The sequence below is a fragment of the Diabrotica virgifera genome, chromosome 5, assembly GCF_917563875.1.
Source record: "Diabrotica virgifera virgifera chromosome 5, PGI_DIABVI_V3a".
NCBI lineage: Eukaryota > Metazoa > Arthropoda > Insecta > Coleoptera > Chrysomelidae > Diabrotica > Diabrotica virgifera.
In genome coordinates, this window is record NC_065447.1 from 234,477,746 (window position 1) to 234,499,393 (window position 21,648).

A 21,648-nucleotide genomic window follows, 5' to 3' on the forward strand; every position below is an offset into this window, starting at 1 on the left:
AGATGGACGTTGAGAGGTGACTCAATTTTTTTTGCAGAAATTGCTTGAAAATAACTCAAATAATAATATTTGAGGTATCCTCCCACTCAAAATGGTCCGGAACATTGTTTAAATAATCAAAATGTCAAAATATGAAGGAAAAATTCGATTTTTTTATTGGTTTTTCGATTATAACTTTAAAACTATTCATTTCTGAGAAAAGTTGTACTGACATAAAAGTTGCATGATTAAATTTCCTACAATACAGAATTGGCTGTGAATTTAAAAAATAGTCACCCTTGTTGCAAAATAGCAATAATTGCGAAAAAACCATACAAAAACAAGTATTCGCATTTCACGTTTTTCAACAATTTACGCTACACTTAGGACCTTCATATTTTACCCAGAAAAACTTTATGATATAGTAAAACAACACTGTGAATTTCATTAAGATCGGTTTAATAGATTTTGCAAAATAAATTTTGCAATCCAGCTTTCGCAAAAAAATCATTTTTTTAAAATGTTGCAGGACTGAAAATAAAGCAGATAGCAAGTTGAATGTTTTTTTGCTTATAGAAGTGTACTGTACCTTTATTTACAATTTGCAAAATTAAAATCGATTAATTACCACGGCGTCAGGAAATTTTTTAAATAAACATTAATTGTTGGTGCTACGCGCAGGACAGCGGTGTCCGATTCACACAAGTTGATTTCCACCAAAATTTCTTCCAATCTTTATCTAATATATTATTTTCTTACTCTATATTTTGTTGTATTTTAATATTTTAATTTCACAAAAATCAAACTAATTTTATTATTGTTTGTGAAATATTGTTTAAACGATTGCATATGTTTAAAAATAATAAACTTTTATTCTCTAAGTTAAAATATATGAACAAAGAAAGTTTTTGCTAAAAAAAGTGTTATTTCAAAAGATAGAGTATGTGTTTTTGTTTTGCAATAAACAAATTTATTTATTTATATCGAAATGTAATAAAAATTAAAATGTATCAATCATTATCAAAGGTCATTGGAATGCCCAATCAGAGCAAACTATCCGCTGTCATGCGCGTAGCACCAATAATTAATGTTTATTTTAAAAAAATGCTGACTCCGTGGTAGTTACTCGATTTTAATTTTGCAAATTGCAAATGAAAGTTACAGTACACTTTTATACGTAAAAAAAATTTCAACCTGCTATCTGCTTTATTTTCAGTCTTGTAACATTTTGAAAAAATGAATTTTTTTTGCGAAAGCTGGATTGCAAAATTTATTTTGCAAAATGTATTGAACCGATCTTAATGAAATTTACAGTATTGTATTAATGTATCATAAAGTTTTTTTGGGTGAAACATGAAGGTCCTAAGTGTAGCATAAATGGTTGAAAAACGTAAAATGCGAATACTTGTTTTTGTATGTTTTTTTTCGTAATTATTGCTATTTTGCAACAGGGGTGACTATTTTTTAAACTCTTAGCCAATTTATATTGTAGGAAATTACGCAACTTTTATGTCAGTACAACTTTTCTCGAAAATGAATACTTTTAAAGTTATAATCAAAAAACGAAGAAAAAAATCGAATTTTTCCTTCATTTTTTGACATTTTAATTATTTAAACAATGTTCCGGACCTCTTTGAGTGGGAGGATAACTCAAATATTATTATTTGAGTTATTTTCAAGCAATTTCTGCAAAAAAATTTGAGTCACCTCTCAACGTCCAAATGTACTAATATTTTTACAGATGCGCCCTGGTCTACCTGTCTTCATCCTAAACAAACAAATTCTTGTTTTGTTGGATTTTCAAACATGGGGTGGTACAATTATTTTGCAGGTGTACCCGTCTGACCTACATTTGTGGTGTCAATAAACTAAATCACAAACAGTTCTTGTACAGTGATGCCAAATTAGTTAATTTTATGAAAATAAAAGTTCGCTTATATGGCGAACAATGTAATTTTTTTTGGAAACGGTTAACTTTAGAAAAAAAATGTTATAGGACTTTTTTGTTCTATATTGTGTATTATATTCATACCTTAAAGGAACGCACTATTTTCGGGGACACCCTGTATAAACAGAAAATGTCAACTTGGGAGTGATTTATGAATTTTAATATTAAATAATGTGTAGCAAAACTTTCTGCTGTGGTCAATCAAAATGTACAAAATAGTAATACAAATTTGTTTCAGGTGGATCCCCAGTTCGACCACAGGGACAAAAATGGAAAAGACTTCGAGTACTTTGAGGAACAAATTTATTTCCTCAAGGCAGAAAATGAAGCTTTACAGAAAAGCCTCGAAAGGCTCGAAGAAGAAAAGAAAGTAAACGATTCCCACAAGCTGAAATCGGATAGAGAATCAACGGAAAAAATAAAATATTTGGAAGATAACCTACAAGAACTGAACAAAGATTATTCCAAGCTTAAACTAGAGTGCGATCAAAAAGAAAACCAATTGTCAGAACTTAGAAATAAGTTTGATTTCGAGGTGGTTTTCAAGAAATTAGAAATTGAATATAGCAAAAAAGTTGAAGAGGCAGAAAAACTTCAAGAGGCACTCGAAAATGCTCAAACCAACTCAAAAAATATCAGAAATTCCAAACTTGAAGAGCTCGAAAAAACTCTAGCAAAGTGTAAAATGGAACTATTGCAAACCAAAGACAAACTCAAACAGAGCGAATTAGCAAAAGAAGAAGCTGCCGATGAGAGTATTAAAGTAAAATTGCAAGAGTCAAGAAATACAATAGAGGCAATTAAGTCGGATTTGGAGAACAAAGTCAAACAAATCAATCAGCTAAAAGATATTATCAAAAGTGAAGGAGAGACTAAAACTAAACTCTTGCAAGATAATACAGAGCTCGCAAACAGTCTAGAGCTCGTACGACAAGATTATAAAAGTTTGTTATCAGAGATGGGTAATAAAGAAAAAGAGTTGCATGGAGAATGTGGGAACATGCTTAGAAAATACACCGAAGAAATGTCCAAAAATACTGAATTATCTAGTCAGCTAGCAATACAAAAAGAAGAAACTTCTAATCTTAGAATATTAAGCAATAAAATCAATTCGAAATATGAAACTGCATTAAACAAAAATTTCAACATGTTAAAACAACTTTCGCTCATTAAAGATGAAGTTAGCAGTATTAGGAAAAGTCAAATAACTTGTAAAAGTGATATTAAAATCGAACTAAACGTATACGAAAACTCTCTACAATCTTTATATTCAAAGGTAAAAGACCTGGAATGTGAAAATATCATGCTCAAAAAATTGCATTCCAAGCTATCCCAAGTTGTGGAGTACAAAGATGGTGCAGAATCAGACCAAGAAAAAGGTAAACAGTTCCTGGATGTGGATTCATCATCCGAATCTAGTATGTCATTAAACAATGATAAAAGTTATGTAGCTCTGAAACACCGTAGTTTTGAAAAGCAAAAACTAACCATAGAACGATTACGTGAAGAGCTTCGTATCGAGAAAGCAAAACATGACATGCTTAAGGAGAGAATGCACAGTCAAGTAGAAGCATTAGAAAAGGACAAACAGACCTTGCAAACTGTGATAAATGACCTTAAAATTGAGCTGCAAGATCAAGGTGAACACTATAAACATTTATGTGATGCTTCCAATAGAAAAATTAAAGATCTGTCTGTGAATCTGTCGCGTTTAGAGGAGCAATATAGAAACACAGTGTCGAATCTTACTGAAAAAGAATCCCTTATTAAACGATATTTCGAAGCACAAGAATGTAATAAAGCTGTGATACAAAAACTAGAAAATGATTTTAAAAATTGCCAAAATATTCAAAGCTGCCTGGCAATTGATCTAGCTGCCAAGGAAGCCACCATTACCAATATCTCGATCGAGAACCAAAATCTTAAAAAGTTTGCTAAGAGTTCCGAAAACATAAGACTAGAGCTTGCTGCCAAAGTGTCACAACAAGAAACAGCTTTAAAAACCTGCAAGGCTGATCTTGTCAATAAAAATAAGGAATTATCGGAGTTATCTTCGGTTCTGTTGGACAGAGATACCAAGATCACAAGCCTATTACAACAAGAATCTGATTTGAAAACGTGCAAAGCTGATCTTGCCAATAAAGATAAGGAATTGGCAGAGTTGTCATCGGTTCTGTTGGACAGAGATAACAAGATCGAACACCTGGCCGCTGCTGTCCATGCGAATGAGATTAAAATGTCTAATGTTTTATTGGAAATTGCAGAAAAAAATGAGGCTAACTTAAGGTTAGAAGAAGAACTTCAAGTTGTTAGGGTAAGAAAAATTTATGATTATTAATTATAATTGAAAATTAACTAGACAAGGTTCTTGAACACCTAAGTGGAGCATAGAGCTTCAGGGGAAAACGCGCCATCGGGTTCTATTTTGCGCTAAGGCCTTCATCTTATTCCAAGACTGTCCTTGACCTCTTATTTCATCCATGATGGATCTTCACCTGATATAATTAAAGTTCAAACACCAGCTTCCAAATTCTTCTTCCAGCTTGTTTATCATGTCGACGATGTTGTCTCTGTCTTCGGCTAAAATTATTTGATCATTGCCAAACGAAAGACTATGGATATAGTTGTCATCAATTTTTACCCCTATCTGTCCACATATCTTGTTCCACTTTTGTATTTATTTATTTTTATTTAGCGTATGGCTTAAGTACATCACAGAATATATTTAGATTTATGCATTATACAATGCATCACAAACAGATGTCCAATTTTTTTATATATTCGATTGACCCTTCGGTTGCCACTACAAAGTCTATAGGGTCGTCTGTGTATGCTCTGCGTGAGCAGCCCTGAACAATGTGACTGATCGTCTGTCTTGCAGCGCCGCAGTCACAAGAAGGCGAGGGAGTTTACCCCATCTGTAGAGGGAGTCGGCGCATCTTCCACAGTTTGTTCGAATTCGTTTAAGGGCTGCCCAAATCTTACGGGGACGTTCAAATTCGCCAGGTTTTCCTATGATGTCCGATGTCCGGTAGACTATGGTAATGCGGATTTGTCCTACTTTCCCAATCTTCTCTCCATCGGGTATTTAAATCAAAGTTGGATTGCTGCAGCGCTTGAGCAGATTGTAAAGGGGGTAACCTGGATCGGAGACGGTTTCCAAGAATATCGGGGATGTCGGTGTGGACTAGAAGCTGGCGACTGTCCATTATTTTGTTATATTCTTTAACCAATGCATGTTCGCGGCGTAGGTTGGGTGGTGCTATATTACTAAGGGTAGGTAGCCACATTGTATGGGTGGGCTTAATTGTGCCTGTTATCATACGCATAGCACGGTTTAGTTGGGTGTCGACCAGGTGGGTATGCCTGCTATTTAGCCACACTGGTGCACAGTATTCTGCCACCGGATATATCAGACCAAGAGCAGAGGATCTTAAAGTTGATGCTGTGGAGCCCCATGTAGCGCCCCAGAGTTTCTGTATTATATTGTTGCGTTTTTTCAATTTTGCTGCTGTTTTCGTCAGGTGTTCTCTGAATGTGAGCGTTCTGTCTAGAGTAACCCCAAGGTATTTCGGGTATTTATTGTGTTTTAACAGCTTGTTATTAAAATACACTCGCAATTCTCTGTTTGCCAGCTTGTTGTTGAGATGAAAAGCTGATACTTCAGTTTTTGTAGGACTTGTTGTAGTCTCCATTTCTTAAGGTATTCGCTGAGGATGGATAAGTCATTCGTGAGAGTGATTTCAGTAGTTTCTAAAGATTGATGGCTTGTTGCAAGGGTCCAGTCGTCAGCATATCGAAACTTCCGAGATTCGGTTTCAAGCATGTCAGCAATATAGATGCTGAAAAGTAAAGGGGCAAGGACAGAACCCTGTGGAAGACCATTGTTAAGTTTCATCTGTCTACTCGTCTCCTTTCCCATTATAACCTGGAAGGCACTGTTTGTCAGCATGTTGTCAATGATGTTAATCATCTTTCTGCAGGGGATAATACGGGCCAGTTTATATATTAATCCCTGTCTCCAAACAGTATCATATATGCTGCTGTTAGATCTATAAATACTGTTGCTGTCTTTTGTTTCTTTTGAAAACTAGCTTCTATAAAAGTTGTTAATGACAGCACTTGGTCCGTACAGCTTCGATGAGGGCGTAAGCCAGCTTGTTCAATGGGGACCTTTTCTAGCATCCTGTGACTAATTCTGTTGAGGAGAAGCTTTTCTAATAGTTTATATACCATGCTGAGTAGAGCTATGGGGCGGTAGTTTTCTGGCTTATCGTTTGATTTGCCCGGTTTCGGAATTGCAATTATCTTTGTTCGCTTAAGTGAGAAAGGAATGTTACCTGACTGAAGTATATCATTAAAGAACATTGCAAGCCACTGTTTCGTGTATGCACCACTGTGTATCAAGAACTCTGGATGGATACCATCAAACCCAGGTGCTTTACCTGATTTCATTTCTTTCAGCGCATGTGTGAGTTCAGAAATAAGTATTCTTGGTGAATATTCGGAGTTGCTCTGTTCACTTGTTTTAATGCCCTTAAATCTCTTTTCACGTTGGTAGTATGTGTTCGATCTCGTGGAGCTCTGGATAGAGATATTATATGGAAGGCAACCTTGTTAGGAGACATTTTAGACTCTCTGGATTCCAGCTGGTTAGCTCCTCCAATTTTCCGCAACAGTGACCATGCCTGCCGGCTTGATTTTTTGAAGTCAAGGTTTTCGACAGTCTTTATCCATTTTTGACGTCTAGCTGTATCGATGTTGTGAAAAAGCTCATCGGCTATTTCTCGGTCACCACTTTCGAGAAACTTCGCGTATAAGTCTTCACATGTTTCAGTCTATCCGGGCACGTATTCTTTGCGATAGCCCCTAGGGATGGTTTCCTTGGCAGCGCTTATTACTGCACCCACAAACCTCTCATAATGTTTGCTGGTTGGAGGGACCCAGCTCAAGGTCCGGTCTAGTTGTTCAGAGAACTTCTTCCAGTTTGCTTTTCTAAGATTCCAACTGGGTTGAGTATGTGGGAAGTCTGCAAGGACACTTCTCGCAGTTGTTAGTGGTCTGTCATTGGTATCTTTTGAGACAAAACATAGGTCTGGGTTATATTCTTTTCCCCATGCAGCTGATTTAAATGTTCCTCTGTTTTTGGCATCAAAAACTAGATATGTGTTTTGCTCTTCGGACCATTCTACTAGTGCCTCCTCATTTTCATCATTCGTGGTGACTGTTGAAGTCGCCGATGTATATAGTAGGATGTAGATGAGTCTTTAGCACTTCTGGGTTCCATGTAGTGGTTGGTGGTTTGTATATGTTAACTACGGTAATCTCTCCAATTTTGGTGACTACTTCATGTATATTATTTTCATTGGAAGCAGAAAGCAGGAAACCATTTTCTATATTGCAGCGAATGTAGGTTGCGACGCCGTGATGTTTATCATAAGTGGCTCCCAGTAAATCGTAGCCAGGTATATTTTCCCTTAAATAAATCAAGCTGGATTTTGTCTTCAGTATGGGTCTCTTGTATGTTTCCTCTATACACAATTTTTAAGTAAGGTTGGTGACAGGCTGCGTCCTTGTCTAAGTCTTTTATCGACTAATGTTCCTAATAAATTATGGCGGATTTCTTATATTTTATGCTATAAGAGAAATTAATGTTTTAATTTTAGGATAATTTTGCCAAGACCGAAAGCATGTTGGAAAATACATTAGTAAGTTCTGAACAAAAATCCAAAAATGAATTTGAGGAACTAAATGGAACTGCCAAAATTGATACCACACTGGAGACTATTTCTAGTTTTACTGACATTATTGCAGACTGTTGCCAAGATCTACAGAGGTAAGTTTTTATGAGAAAATTACAGACTACTACAGTAAAAGGTGGTTATGAGGGATTTCTCGAGTATCTTGCTGCTGAAATATCTCTTTTAAGTATCTAGCAGTTGCCAACCAGCATTTTCTGACTCCATTTTCCTAGATATCGTTTTTCCATACTGGAAATATCTTGATGTAAACGTTCTCCATTTTCATCACTATCGTCTCCAAGATTTTGTGGAAAAAAATCCAAGTGAGAATCAAGACATATTGCAGCCCAAATCACTGTAGGCTTCCAGTAGATCCTTGACATTCACTGTAGTTGTTGTCTTTTATCAAATCTCGCATTTGTGGACCTCAAAGATGCCCTCTTAGATTTTTGCATCACATAGTCTAGGAAACTTTTTATTAAGTACAAATTTTTTTTTATTCTTGTCCATAGCTTTGACAAAAATTCTCATCATGCAGTTGTCTTTAGGGTTTTCCAATCACATTTTTGATCATGCCTTCAGGTCCATGCTCTTTTTTTATTTCATTGCCATTGTCAGCTTTTGAAAGCAAGCATCAAAACCTTATATATTATGTATATCAAATCACTAGGGCTTTTTCCGCACACAAAAGTCATACTTTTTAATATCAATTTTTGCAGGACTTTCATGAACTTTATCCAACAATGGAAGAACGAAATCGAGTCACATCCAAGTTTTAAACTGTTGCCATCTATAAAGCTGTGCCATTCTTTAGATGTAGAAGATATTTTATCCGTTTTAGTCGATAATATTAAGGCAGTCGTTTTATTACTCAACATCATGGTAAGTATATTTCCACCTCTCCCTTCTCCTAATGATATTCTCTTTCTTTCCCCACTCTCTTCTTTCGTTCTTTCACTCCTCTCTCACTTTCCCGCTTTCTTCTCTATCGCCTCTTTCGGTTCTCTTTTCTTCCATATCTTTATCTCTTCTTCCTCCTTATCCCCTATCTAGACCACTCTTTCTTCCCCCTCTCTTTCTATCTCCTCTTTTATTTCGCCCCTCCCTTTTGTAAACCACTGTTCCCCTTCTTTCGCCTCACTTCCCTACCGTCTCCACTCTCTTTTCTCCTCTCACCACGTCTTTTCTCCACCCTCTCCGTCTTCTCTACTCTCTCTTTTTGCTCATTTCTCTCTATTTTATTCAATCTCTGTTCTTGACTTACTTTTTCTTCACTCTCTCTTTTGTCTTCTTTATCTTTTATCATTTTCCCCTCCCAATCCATCACACATATTAAGTGGAGTTAGAGGATTTTAGCAATTTTAAGAAATTTGTCAAATTACGTCCACATTTTTACCTCTCACCTTTATTACTTTACTGATCGAACCAATATTGATAGAAATAAACTATATTGTCGCTGTTCTATGTTCCTACCTTTAATTCTACACTTGACATATTATGAAACTGTCAAAATATTTTAATTTCATGTTATTTTTTAACTATTTTTACTTTTTGTTGTTAAAACATTTTTTACACATTTTAGACTTCTAAAGCACCAAAAAAGATGATTGACAAGTCAGACCCACGCTTAATATGCCCAACGCCTCTGAAATTCACTGAATAGTAAGTTCATTAAAAAAATTCCTACGTTAAAAATTGATTTTGTATATTTATGCTTGTAGTAACGAGTCAAAGCCTGTGAAGAGATTTACGTTAAAATCGCCGGATGAGTTACGTCTGACTAGATCAGCAAGTCCAGATTCTCCGGGTATAGAAACAGATTCAGACATGTATATGGACGAGTGCGAACCAGGAAACATTAGTCCAGATAGTCAAACTTTCAGAACATGCTTCGAAGGTATGGACCACGGAGAAAATGCTGATTATTGCTGTACATATTCCCAGGTAAGATACTTAGACATAATTCTTTTCATAGAAATTTTAATATTTCTGTAAAATTATCATTAATATTATTAGTAGTACCGCGACATACGATTTTAAGTCGTTCCTTAACCTTGTTCGTATACCCTATTCCACGAACATACGCCTGTTTTGGATTACTTCGACAACGAATATTTTACTGTGCAAAATAAGAAGAACGAAAGTAAATTGCAAATTACATTATTGTTTATTGGAATAATTATTAGCGCCATTTACTTTCGTACTTCTTATGTTGCACAGTAAAATATTCGTTGTCGAAGTAATCCAAAACAGGCGTATGTTTGTGGAATGGCCCATATATGTCAAATTGCTCATATCTCAAAACACCTCATTGAAAATCCATTAATCCGTTCTAGCTCCCAAGAAACTACCTCAGCTGTTTTTGTTACGCGCTTTTGAGTAAGAAAATAGCTATTTGTATAACAAGGGAGGAAAGTGCTACTTTTCCTCCCGAGGATGAAGTTTACTGCCCGACGCGTAGCGGAGGGCAGTAATCATTCAAGGGAGGAAAAGGCACTTTACTCCCATGTTATACATATGGTTTTTCCACATTCCTCAAATAACAAGTAATTTTTTCATTTTTACTTAATTTATTTATGTAACTAACCAACAAAATGTATTAGAACTAAAACTAACAAGTAGGTACAATATAACTGTCAACTGTCAAATATAAGTCAAATTATTAATGTAAACATTGTTAAATTAGAATAACAATTTACTGTTTTTTACCATTCTGCAAAATACAGAGTGTTTTTAAATAAACGTTAAAATGTATAGATACTTACGTAATAGAAAATAGATATTGTACAGGGCGTCAATAAGTTATATTTCATGAATGAAATACCATTACGTCACTTTTACTTTTCCTCCCTAGGGAGGAAAAATATTTTCCTCCCTAGGGAGGAAAAGTACAACTTTGCTCCCTACAATCAGGTCCGGAAAAGTATACTTTCGGCAGAGGTAGGTGGAAAATGTATTTACAAGAACAAACATTTATTTTCAGATAACAAATATGTACAGGGTTATTCACTATATTTTGACCCCCCTATAAACTGCTTTATTTACAGAATTAGAAAAAAATGTAAAATACAAAAGTTATTCGATTTTTAAATTATGATTTTTTGACATAATATATATCGTACTAGTGACGTCATCCATTTGGGCGTGATGACGTAATCGACTATTCTTTTAAATGGAAATACGGGTCGAGGGCTAGCTCATTTGAAAGGTTATTCAATTCCCTATTAAGTAATATAAAGATTAACATGATTAATTAAAAAAAATAATTGACACAAAAAGAAGAACGTATGTAATTTATTTAATTCAAAATATATTCTACTGCTGTCAGAAAACAGAACTAAATGTTTATTGCACAAATAAACATTACTTTTCACTTAAATTCAATGTTCAAGCTGCCACCCATCTGCCTCTTGGCAGTTTGAACATTAAATTTGAGCAAAAATCGATATTTATTTGTGCAATAAGCTTTTATTTCTGTTTTCTAACAGCAGTAATATGTATTTTAAATTAAATAAATTGCATACATTCTTCTTTTTATGTGTCAATTAATTTAATTTAAAATTTTTTTTTGACACCCTGTATAAATAATTATCTTAATGTTTATATTACTGAATAGAGGATTGAATTACCTTTCAAATGAGCTAGTACACGACCCCTATTCTCATTTAAAAAAAATAGTCGATTACGTCATCACGCCCAGATGGATTACGTCAGTAGTACCTATGTTATATATTATGTCAAAAAATCATATTTTAAAAATCGAATAACTTGTATTTTACATTTTTTCCTAATTCTGTAAATAAAGCCGTTTACAGGGGGTCAAAATATAGTGAATGACCCTGTACATATTCTGTAAAAATATAATAAAAGCAAAAGTGAAGTGGTTACGGAAGCACTTAATTTTCGTCACTGGTCTTCGTTTTTTTCGTAACGTTTTGCTTATTTTCATCTGCAGATCGTTTAAAAATAGGAGGAGCATGTCCAAGGAGGATTGTATCTTCCTCCCTTTCAGGATATTTTGGAAATATGTTAGGCAAGTTTCGTTGGACAAATCTGATGCACGACCAGTTGTAACTTTTTCGGGATGATTTTTATCCATGAACTCTATAACTTTCTCCCTAATTTCCAAGATCTTATTTATATCTGTTGTAAGGATTACATCCTCCATCTCTGGCCCCTCTTCAAAAATAATGTTTCGTTAAACCACCGTATGTTGGTGTGAATGTAGATCGTGTAACTCATCGGTTGTCAGCTTTTGAGACTGTTCCTCGACAAGTTCGCTCACATCTCTCTCATCCATTTCCAGAGCCCTGGATTTTCCCAGAGAAACAATCTCATCTACCACTGACACTTCGGGTTCCAGTTCCTCGAAGTCCCTTTCAGATACAGCTTCTTCGATGCAGAGTTTAAGGTCCTCGTTGTATTGTAACACCCAACCAAGCCTGATAATAATTCTCGGGGTAAGAACAGAACAAGTGGGTCGAGGTGGAGGTGTAGGTCGCGGTGGATGCCACTAGTTAGGTCGCGGTCGATGTCGACAGCACATAGCAAGGAGGTCACGTGCGCTGTCAGTCGAGCTAGAACCACTATCAACTGAAGTAGTTTAATGAAATTTGAATGACAAAAAGACTGCTTTTGCGATGTTGGGTCAGTCAAGTGATGATAGTGATGAAATGTCTGTAAATAATCAGATCCTCCTTCATATTTCAAAAATTTATTGAATTTAATTACTTTAGAAATTCAAAAATAAACTGAATACAAAAAAGGGATTATATACAGTTGAGTCCGCGAGTCTTTACCCGTGCGTCATCATTTAAAGCATACGAAATAAGTCGGAAATTTACTGAACGCAACGGCAAATGGATATTATTCCGATCACAGGTTATTATAAAATTTGACGTTATCAAATAAATAGAATGTCAAATTTAAGTTTTGCTTTAAAATTTTGGTGCATCATTACAGCTACATTTGAAGTAGCTTAATAAATTATTTTATTATGATTGATTAATAAATAAATAAACAATTTATAAAAAAAATCAATAATATATTTTCTTTTTGTTATTTTATTCACTTTGGTGGAACCTTAAACACAAGCATTCAACTGTGTCAACAATGAGGTTAGCTTTGTACGTCGTCAAAATTTACTTAAAATAACATAAACTTATCACAAAATTTCTAACTCCAATATAAAATTAGTTGTGAAAACAACTGTTTGTATACTATAAAAAACTTCAAAATGCAAAAACTCAACAAAATAACAGCAAAAAATTCAACAAATTGAGTACAAAAGTAAACAAACCAAAACGTCAGAAATTGTACTTAAAATATGTGAAGACATCCCCAATCGTCTTTCTTCAATATACTGAGTCTAAATCGTTCATAAAAATAACATGTGTTTTTACTTAAATAACAGGCGGCAGCTGGTTTGTCATTAATTTCATGCGTGCAAGAGAATGATGCTAAATAAAAAGGATGTGTTTTATCTCACCAGGTATTAATGACGCACGGGTAAAGACTCGCGGACTCAACTGTAAAAAGTATCAACTCAGATAGCGCAGGTAATGACAGCTTGGCATCGAACGGACCAATCACAGGGAAACATCCTTGTAGGCCGCGCAGTAGACATCCATGTAAAACAAACTCATTTTATTTTCAAAAGCATCGATGTAAACCTCCTGGATGGCATCGCGCTAAACCTCCACCGCACTTACCTGCTCTTTTCTCTTCAATTCACTACAATGTGTTTGTTTTACATGGATATCGATATCGACCGCGACCTTCACCTCCACCGCGACCCACTTGTTCTGTTCTTATCCTTAGGCATATCGCGGTGTTAAAGTGTTCCTTCCAGAACTCTCGAAGGGTAAGGTTTGTGTTCTCTGTCACTTCAAAGCAACACCAAAAAATGTGATTGGTGTACAACTTCTTAAAATTAAAAATCATTTGCTTATCCATGGGCTGCAGGATAGGAGTGGTGTTGAGTGGTAGGTAGAGAACCTTTATAAACTTTAACTCTTCGAGATTTGGTGGATGAGCAGGGTCATCGTGGAGGACGAGAAGAACTTGCATGGGTAGGTTGTTTTCCTGTGGATAGTTTTTAACAGAAGAACCAAACATCAGGATTATCAACTCTACAAAGACTTTTCTGGTGACCAACGCCAAGAAAAGGACAATTTTATTTTAAAATTGTATACTTTATTAAACTAACCAATATATTTTAAATTACATTAAATGCAATTATTAGTTTACAGTTGACATGGTTTGTGTGCGTGATTCCTCGTATCTCAAATCTTGCTTTCATCTCGAAAGCAAAATATCGCTCTCTCGGCGGCTCATCTCAAGATACTTGTATATTAGGACACTCGAGTTACTGCAAAATCATTAACCCGGGAGCAGTCACGCTCACTTCTGTAACGTGAACAGTCACATTGTGACAGTCTGTGATTTTATCTCACAATACGAATTTAAATACGAATTTACAACAAATTTTTATTTTATAGTATTTTTATTTACTTGCTATGTTAGAAATATTATTTCTAACAATTATTAAAGCTAATTGGCTTTCTCCAAAGCCACAAATTCAACAAAAAGAAGAAGAAGAAGAAAATACCTACGCATTACTACACCCTTCCTCGAGGCACTTACGAAATTTTTTCAAAATTGCAAAATTTTTCATCAAGTTATCGCGAAAAAGGAGAAAATGTTAGATTTTATCTAACGGCGCGACTGCTCGCGGGTTAAAAATTTTTTTTTGTGAGTAATGTAATGTTTTTTATTTTAGTTGCCATTACTTAGTTTTGAAATGCCATTTCAAGATGCATTTCCCCATCTATCGGATAATATTTTAGGAAAATTGGGATTACATGAAACTAGTCCAAAGTAAGTACTATTTAAAGAATGAATGGGTTGCATGTGTGAGTCCATACTATTGTAGTAAAGAAAAAAGAGACGTTCTCACAAACAATTTATTTTACAACTGACGACCGGTTTCGCTGTCTACAATATTCACAGCATCTTCAGGTCACGGTAAAAGTAAAATTAAATGTTTCCGGTATAAGGGAAGATTATAGTAGTATTCAATATCATACTTTTTCTCCAAATATTGAGAAAAATATACAGAAAAAGTATGATATTGAATACTACTATATTCTTCCCTTATACCGGAAACATTTAATTTTACTTTTACCGTGACCTGAAGATGCTGTGAATATTGTAGACAGCGAAACCGGTCGTCAGTTGTAAAATAAATTGTTTGTGAGAACGTCTCTTTTTTCTTTACTACAATACTATTTAAAGCTTTACATCACGTGTCTGGGAGCAAAACTTCTGCAAGTTTATGTTCAGCATATTTTACACATTTCAAATACCTCATATTTGTTGCCAAAACTCAAAATCGAAATTCCATATTATAGCTGTTGAAGTTTATGACCTAACAATGGATAGTGATCGGCCAATGGAAGTAATAAATTTTATTGATCTCATGAGAATCGTAAAAAATGGCAAAGCTGGTATAGAAACTGGCTTCATTTGCGGCAAAATTCAAAAATTACATGCGAAAGTTGCTTCACTTTTAAAATGCATTTTCATTTATGTCACACTAAATAGGACACTTTGATCATTAGATATCGAATTTTTATTGTCGAGTTGATACAAATTTTATTTAAAAAATTAATTTCGCTTGCTAGTCCAGGGCGCATCTGTTTTGAGATGGACGTTGAGAGGTGACTCATATTTTTTTGCAAAAATTGCTTGGAATTAATTCATATAATAATAATTGAGTTATAATCTACATATATAAATAGACATAAAACGCGTTGGTATACAAAGAGGTCCCCTAAGACAGTTACCGAGACCTATACTACTGGAACTTAAAAGCGGTTCCAAAAGAACTGAAATATTGAACCAATCGAAAAGACTAAAAGGAACAGACATTTACCTAAGTGAAGATTATTCCAAGGAGATACAAGACCAGAGAAAAATACTGAAACAACACTTAAAGGAAGCAAGAGAAAGGGGTCAAAAGGCATCGCTAAATTATAATAAGCTAAAAATAAACGACAAAACATATACTGTGGAAAGCTTAGGATACAAGAGGACACAAAGCGAAATGATGAATACTAAAACACCTCAAGGAAAACCCAGAGGAAGAACATATACGGAAAGATCACCAGGAGATGACGAAAATGAATCAGAAAATATGGCGAAAATAACCAAGACTGCACATAATTCCGGCACAAAGCCAAAAAACTGAGATTGTATGTAAAAGTAGCACATAGTAAAGAACAAACGACTAGTATCACTAAAACATACCGGCAAACGAATATGGAAAACGCATTTATGGAATGTAAAGAGACTGTAAAGGAAATGAATGAAAACCTGAAAACGAAACTAGCACGGAAAAAGAACAACGAATCAAACATAAGAAAAAGAGATAGAAAAAGAAAAACCAAGAAGAAAAATAGAGTAAAAGTAGGAACCTGGAACGTTCAAACATTATTGAGACCAGGAAAAATGGAAGAGGTAGCAAGAGAAATGCAAAGATACAGAATAGACATACTAGCACTACAAGAAGTACGATGGAAGGGAGAAGGAAATATCAAAAAGAAAAACTACACAATATACTACTCGGGAGAAAACAAGCAAGGAAAAAACGGTACAGCATTCATGGTTAACAGTAAGATTAGGGACAAAGTTATAGAATTTAAAGCGATAAATGGACGAATGTCGTATATAAAAGTAGAAAACAAACAAGCAAATATGACAATCATAAACATATATGCACCCACAGAAAATGCACCAGAAAATGATAAAATTGAATTGTATGAACAACTGGAAGAATTATATGAAAGATTACCCAGAAATGATATAGTACTAATGGTTGGTGACTTCAATGCAAAAGTAGGCAAAGAAAACCAGTATAAGGAAGTAGCAGGGAAAGAAACTATTCATGACGAGACAAACGATAACGGAAGGAAATTATGCCAACTAGCAGCAATAACAAACAGTTACATTATAAGTACAAACTTCATGCACAGAAGAGAGCATAAAGTAACATGGTTAATACCTGGCACAACAGATGGCAATCAGATAGATCACATACTAATATCCAAAAAATGGATAGCAATAATGCACGATGTCAGATCATATAGAGGAGCAAACGCGGACACAGACCATTTTCTAGTAATAGGAGAAATCAAAATGAAGATAATTAAAGCAGAGAGAACAAGACAAAACAAAAGAAGATGGAATCTGGAGAAGTTAAAATTACAGGAACTAAGAGAACAATATGAGACAACCCTAAAGGAAAACCTAACACAAGCAAATAACACAGAGGACATATGGAAAAATATAAAAGAATCCATTTTGAATTCAGCTGAAGAGGTGCTAGGACAGAGGGAAATAAAAAGAAGGAAAGAGTGGTTTGATGCAGAATGCGAAAACAAAATCAAACAGAAAAACCAAGCAAGAGATAAATGGATATCAACTAAAGAAGTGCATCATCGAAACGAATATAAAGAAAAAAAGAAAGCAGCCGATAATTGTTGCAAGAACAAAAAAAAACTGTGGATCGAAGAGCTGTTAAAGGAACTAGAAATGAATAGTAAAGACAGCGCCAAACTATTTGGATACCTAAAAGCTCAACAAAGAAAAGGCAGACCAGTAGTTAAAATTGACAATAGATCATGGGAAACACACTTCACAGAACTATATAGATGCAAAGAAAGCCCGGAAGAGGAGGTAGGCGCAATGGAAGACATTAGAGATAATGAAATAGGGATGCCAACACATGATGAATATTTAGCCATCATTCAAAAAATGAAACAGAAAAGAACACCAGGCCCAGATGAAATTCCCAATGAGCTAATTAAAAACGGAGGGGAAAAGTTATTAACAAGCATCTATAACCTAATAGTTAGAATATGGGAAGCAGAAGAAATGCCCGAGGATTGGAAAGAAGGCAGAATTATACCAATATTTAAGAAAGGAGAAGTAATAAACTGTAACAATTATAGAGCAATATCTCTACTGAGTACAACATATAAAATTCTAACAGCCCTCATCAAACAAAAACTTAATCAATTCACAGAGAAAAAAATTGGGGACTACCAGCAAGGATTCAGAGAAGGCAGATCCACTACAGATGCGATCCACATAGTTACACAAACAATCGAAAAATGCCACGAACACAACATAGAACTCCACATCCTCTTCGTAGACTTCAGACAAGCCTTTGACTGTATTGGAAGAAATAAATTATTTATTGAAATGAAAAATCAAGATATACCAGCAAAATTAATCAGATTAACAAAAATGACCATGGATGGAGCTCGAGCCAAAGTAACAACAGAAGAAGGTAGCACAAAATCAATTGCAATAGAAACAGGAGTGCGACAAGGCGACTCCCTGTCAACCACATTATTCAACATAGGACTAGAAGGAACAGTCAAGGCCAGCAAAATTAAAGGAACTATAGCCCACTCCTCAACACAAATAGTTGCATATGCAGATGATTTAGTTCTTATGGGAAGAGACAAGGAAAGATTAAAAGAAGCAGTAACAATCCTGGCAAAAGAAGCACGGAAAAGAGGTCTAGAAATTAACGAAGGAAAAACAAAATATCTACTCTGCTCTAGAAGAGAAGATAACAGGATGAGAGAAATCAAAATAGAAAACTACACTTTTGAAAGAGTCCAACAATTTAAATATTTGGGAGTAATAGTGAATGGCCAAAACAAGAGAAGTGAAGAAGTAACGGAACGAATACTAACAGGCAACAAAACATACTGGAGATATCATAGGCTTATGAAGGACAAGAACTTATCCAGAAATACAAAACTGAAAATATACAGAGTTGCAATCAGACCAGTAGTTACGTACGCAGCTGAGACAATGTGCCTCACGGAAAAAGATGAAGAAAAATTGAGAATATTCGAAAGGAAAATCCTCAGACGCATTATGGGCCCGATAAGAATGGACAACGGAGAAATGAGTAGAAGAATGAACCATGAACTAAGAGACTTAATGAAGGGAGAAGATATAGTTAGATTTATTAAATCACAGAGGCTCAGATGGCTGGGACACATAGAAAGAAGGAAAAACGACCGACTGATTAAGAAGATCACCAAATGGAAACCGGCAACTGAAAGACCAAGAGGAAGACCCAGAGAGAGATGGGAGGACCAGGTCATGAGAGATATCAAAATTCTGGAAGTGAGAAACTGGAGGGAACTATGCACATATCGAAATGAGTGGAAGAGAATAGTAACGAAAGCCAAGTCATATAACAAACTTTGACAACATACAAGTGGAATGCGGAGTGATTCACCGCAATAAGCGAATCTGAGAGCTCTAAGTAAGAACGGCAAACATTCCACCTGGAATGAAAAGCCCTGATGATGATGAATAATTGAGTTATCCTCCCACTCAAAAAGGTCCGGAACGTTGTTTAAATAATCAAAATGTCAAAAAATGAAGGTAAAATTCGATTTTTTTCTTCGTTTTTTGATTATAACGTTAAGTGTTCATTTCCAAGAAAAGTTGCACTGACATAAAAGTTGCGCAATTAAATTTCCTATAGTATAGGATTGGTTACAAATTTTAAAAACTGTCACCCTTGTTGCAAAATAGCAATAATTGCGAAAAAAACCATAAAGAAACAAGTGCATATTCGCATTTTAAGTTTTCAACCATTTATGCTACCCTTAGAGGACATTCATATTTCACCCAGATAAACTTTTTGAAATAGTAAAACAATACTGTAAATTTATTTAAGATCAGTTGAACAGATTTTGCAAAATAAATTTTGCAATCCAGCTTTCGCAAAAAAATGCATTTTTTCAAAATGTTGCAAGGAGTGAAAATAAAGCATACAGCAAGTTGAATTTTTTTTGCATATAGAAGAATACTGTACCTTTCATTTGCGATTTGCAAAATTAAAATCGGTTAACTACCACGGCGTCAGGAATTTCTTTAAATAAACACTAATTTTGGGTGCTACGCGCAGGACAGCGGATACGTTTGCTCTGATTGGGCATTCCAATGACCTGTCAAAAATTATCGAATATTGCGGTTAACAATCTTTATCTAATATATTATTTTCTTACTCTATATTTTGTTGTTTTTAATATTTTAATTCCACAAAAATCAAATTAATTTGATTATTGTTTGTGAAATATTGTTTAAACAATTGCATATATGTTTAAAAATAATAAACATTTATTCTCCAAGTTATAATTTAAATTAAATTAATTAATATTTATTGACGGAAAACTCCATTTTACAATTAAAATTAAAAGTCAAAATTAAACATTGAACACAAGTTAACTTACATTACTTACAATTAAACTAACGACATCAAAAAATTAAAATCAAATTAAAATAATTCACGTGAAATAGTCCTTTTAAAAGCATTTAGTGTGACTCCCATAAAGTCTATATTTGGAAACTCATTTACACTAGAAACAATTCTATTTAAAGGCATATTTTCTGCATGACGTGTATTGCACGATCTAGCGGATAGCAAATCATGTCATAGCAGATGTCAAATTCCTAGCTGGAACATAAAAATCTATTCGACCCAGAATGCTAGGTGCAACAATAATACCATTTAACCCCTTAAATACGAAATTAAGGTCAAAGTATCGCCTGCGATCCTCTAGACGGTGCAAATGAAACATCTGCATGACCTGACTGGAATTCAATTGCATTCCTCTAGTACCTAATCTATACCGCAGATATCTAAAGTAATTTATTTTGAATCGATTCAATTCGATATTTGTGATTTTCATAACTTGGACTCCAAATCACTGAACAATACTCTAGTAATGAACGAACATAACTCAAAAACAATCTCACAATTACAAACAAATTATTAAAATCATATGACATTCTGATGACTAACCCTAATGTCCGATTAGCACGCGCAATAATGGCATCATAATGGTCCACGAAACTTAGCTTACTATCCAGTAACACACCTAAATCCTTAATTACCTGAACCCTACATAAATCCACATCTCCTATCTTGTATTTAAAATCACTGGTGGTCTTATTACGTGAAAAAATAATATATGAGCATTTCGAAGCATATTCAATCTAAGATTATTTTCCTGGCACCAATGTACTAAAGAATCCAAGTCTCTCTGCAAACCCTCACAATCAGATTCTGACCTAATGCATTTAAATATCTTTAATTCATCTGCAAATATCAGATATTCAGATTTAAAGTTCCTACCAATATCATTTACCAACAACAGAAAAAGCTTAGGACACAAATGGGAACCCTGCGGAACCCCTGACATAGCTTCAAATCCATTAGAAACACATCCTGCTGATCTTACTTGCAATGTTCTTCCTTGCAAATACGAAGTAAACCAAGCTAATAAAGAACCAGTGATACCAAAGTTTCTCAGCTTTGTAATTAAGACATTATGATCTAGTAGGTCAAAGGCCTTACTGAAATCGGTGTATATAGAGTGCACCTCGTAACCCTCATCCATTGCTGTACCTATACTATCGATATACAAAAAGAGGTTAGTGAGAGTAGAACGTCCGCCTACAAATCCATGTTGGTTGTCCGTAATAATGTTCCTAAAACAATTATGCAAACTTGGCAAAACCATTTTTTCAAATACTTTAGATAAGGCTGACTGAATACAAACTGGCCGATAATTTTTGATATCACTATGATCTCCTGCCTTAAAATAGGACACACAAAGGAATGTTTCTAGGACACACATACTAACGGTTCACACAAGGACACTGCACTTTCTCTAAGGAACAAATTTGGTATCAAATCAGGGCCAGCCCCTTTATTGACATTTAATGACAACAACACATTCAGTAAATTGTCAAAAGTGACTTCGAGGTTACTAATTTCCACCTGCAGCTGTTGTGAGAAAATTTCATTACTCTCCAGGTTATCCAGAGATTTACCATTAAAAGTGCTGTATACAGTACCAAAATGTTTCGCAAACAACT

The 21,648-nt window shown here is 34.7% G+C and overlaps 1 protein-coding gene across 2 annotated transcripts in view; it reads left to right on the forward strand.

Annotated features, from left to right (window-relative positions):
• The window catches only part of LOC114337070 (putative autophagy-related protein 11), a 131,819-nt gene that overhangs the window by 85,922 nt on the left and 24,249 nt on the right, over positions 1–21,648 (forward strand). For both annotated transcript variants that reach the window (XM_050650870.1, XM_050650871.1), the window contains 6 exons: positions 2,166–4,241; positions 7,594–7,763; positions 8,388–8,550; positions 9,251–9,330; positions 9,390–9,612; positions 14,450–14,547. In XM_050650870.1, the coding sequence (XP_050506827.1) occupies positions 2,166–4,241; positions 7,594–7,763; positions 8,388–8,550; positions 9,251–9,330; positions 9,390–9,612; positions 14,450–14,547 (2,810 nt within the window). The remainder of the gene's footprint in view (positions 1–2,165; positions 4,242–7,593; positions 7,764–8,387; positions 8,551–9,250; positions 9,331–9,389; positions 9,613–14,449; positions 14,548–21,648) is intronic.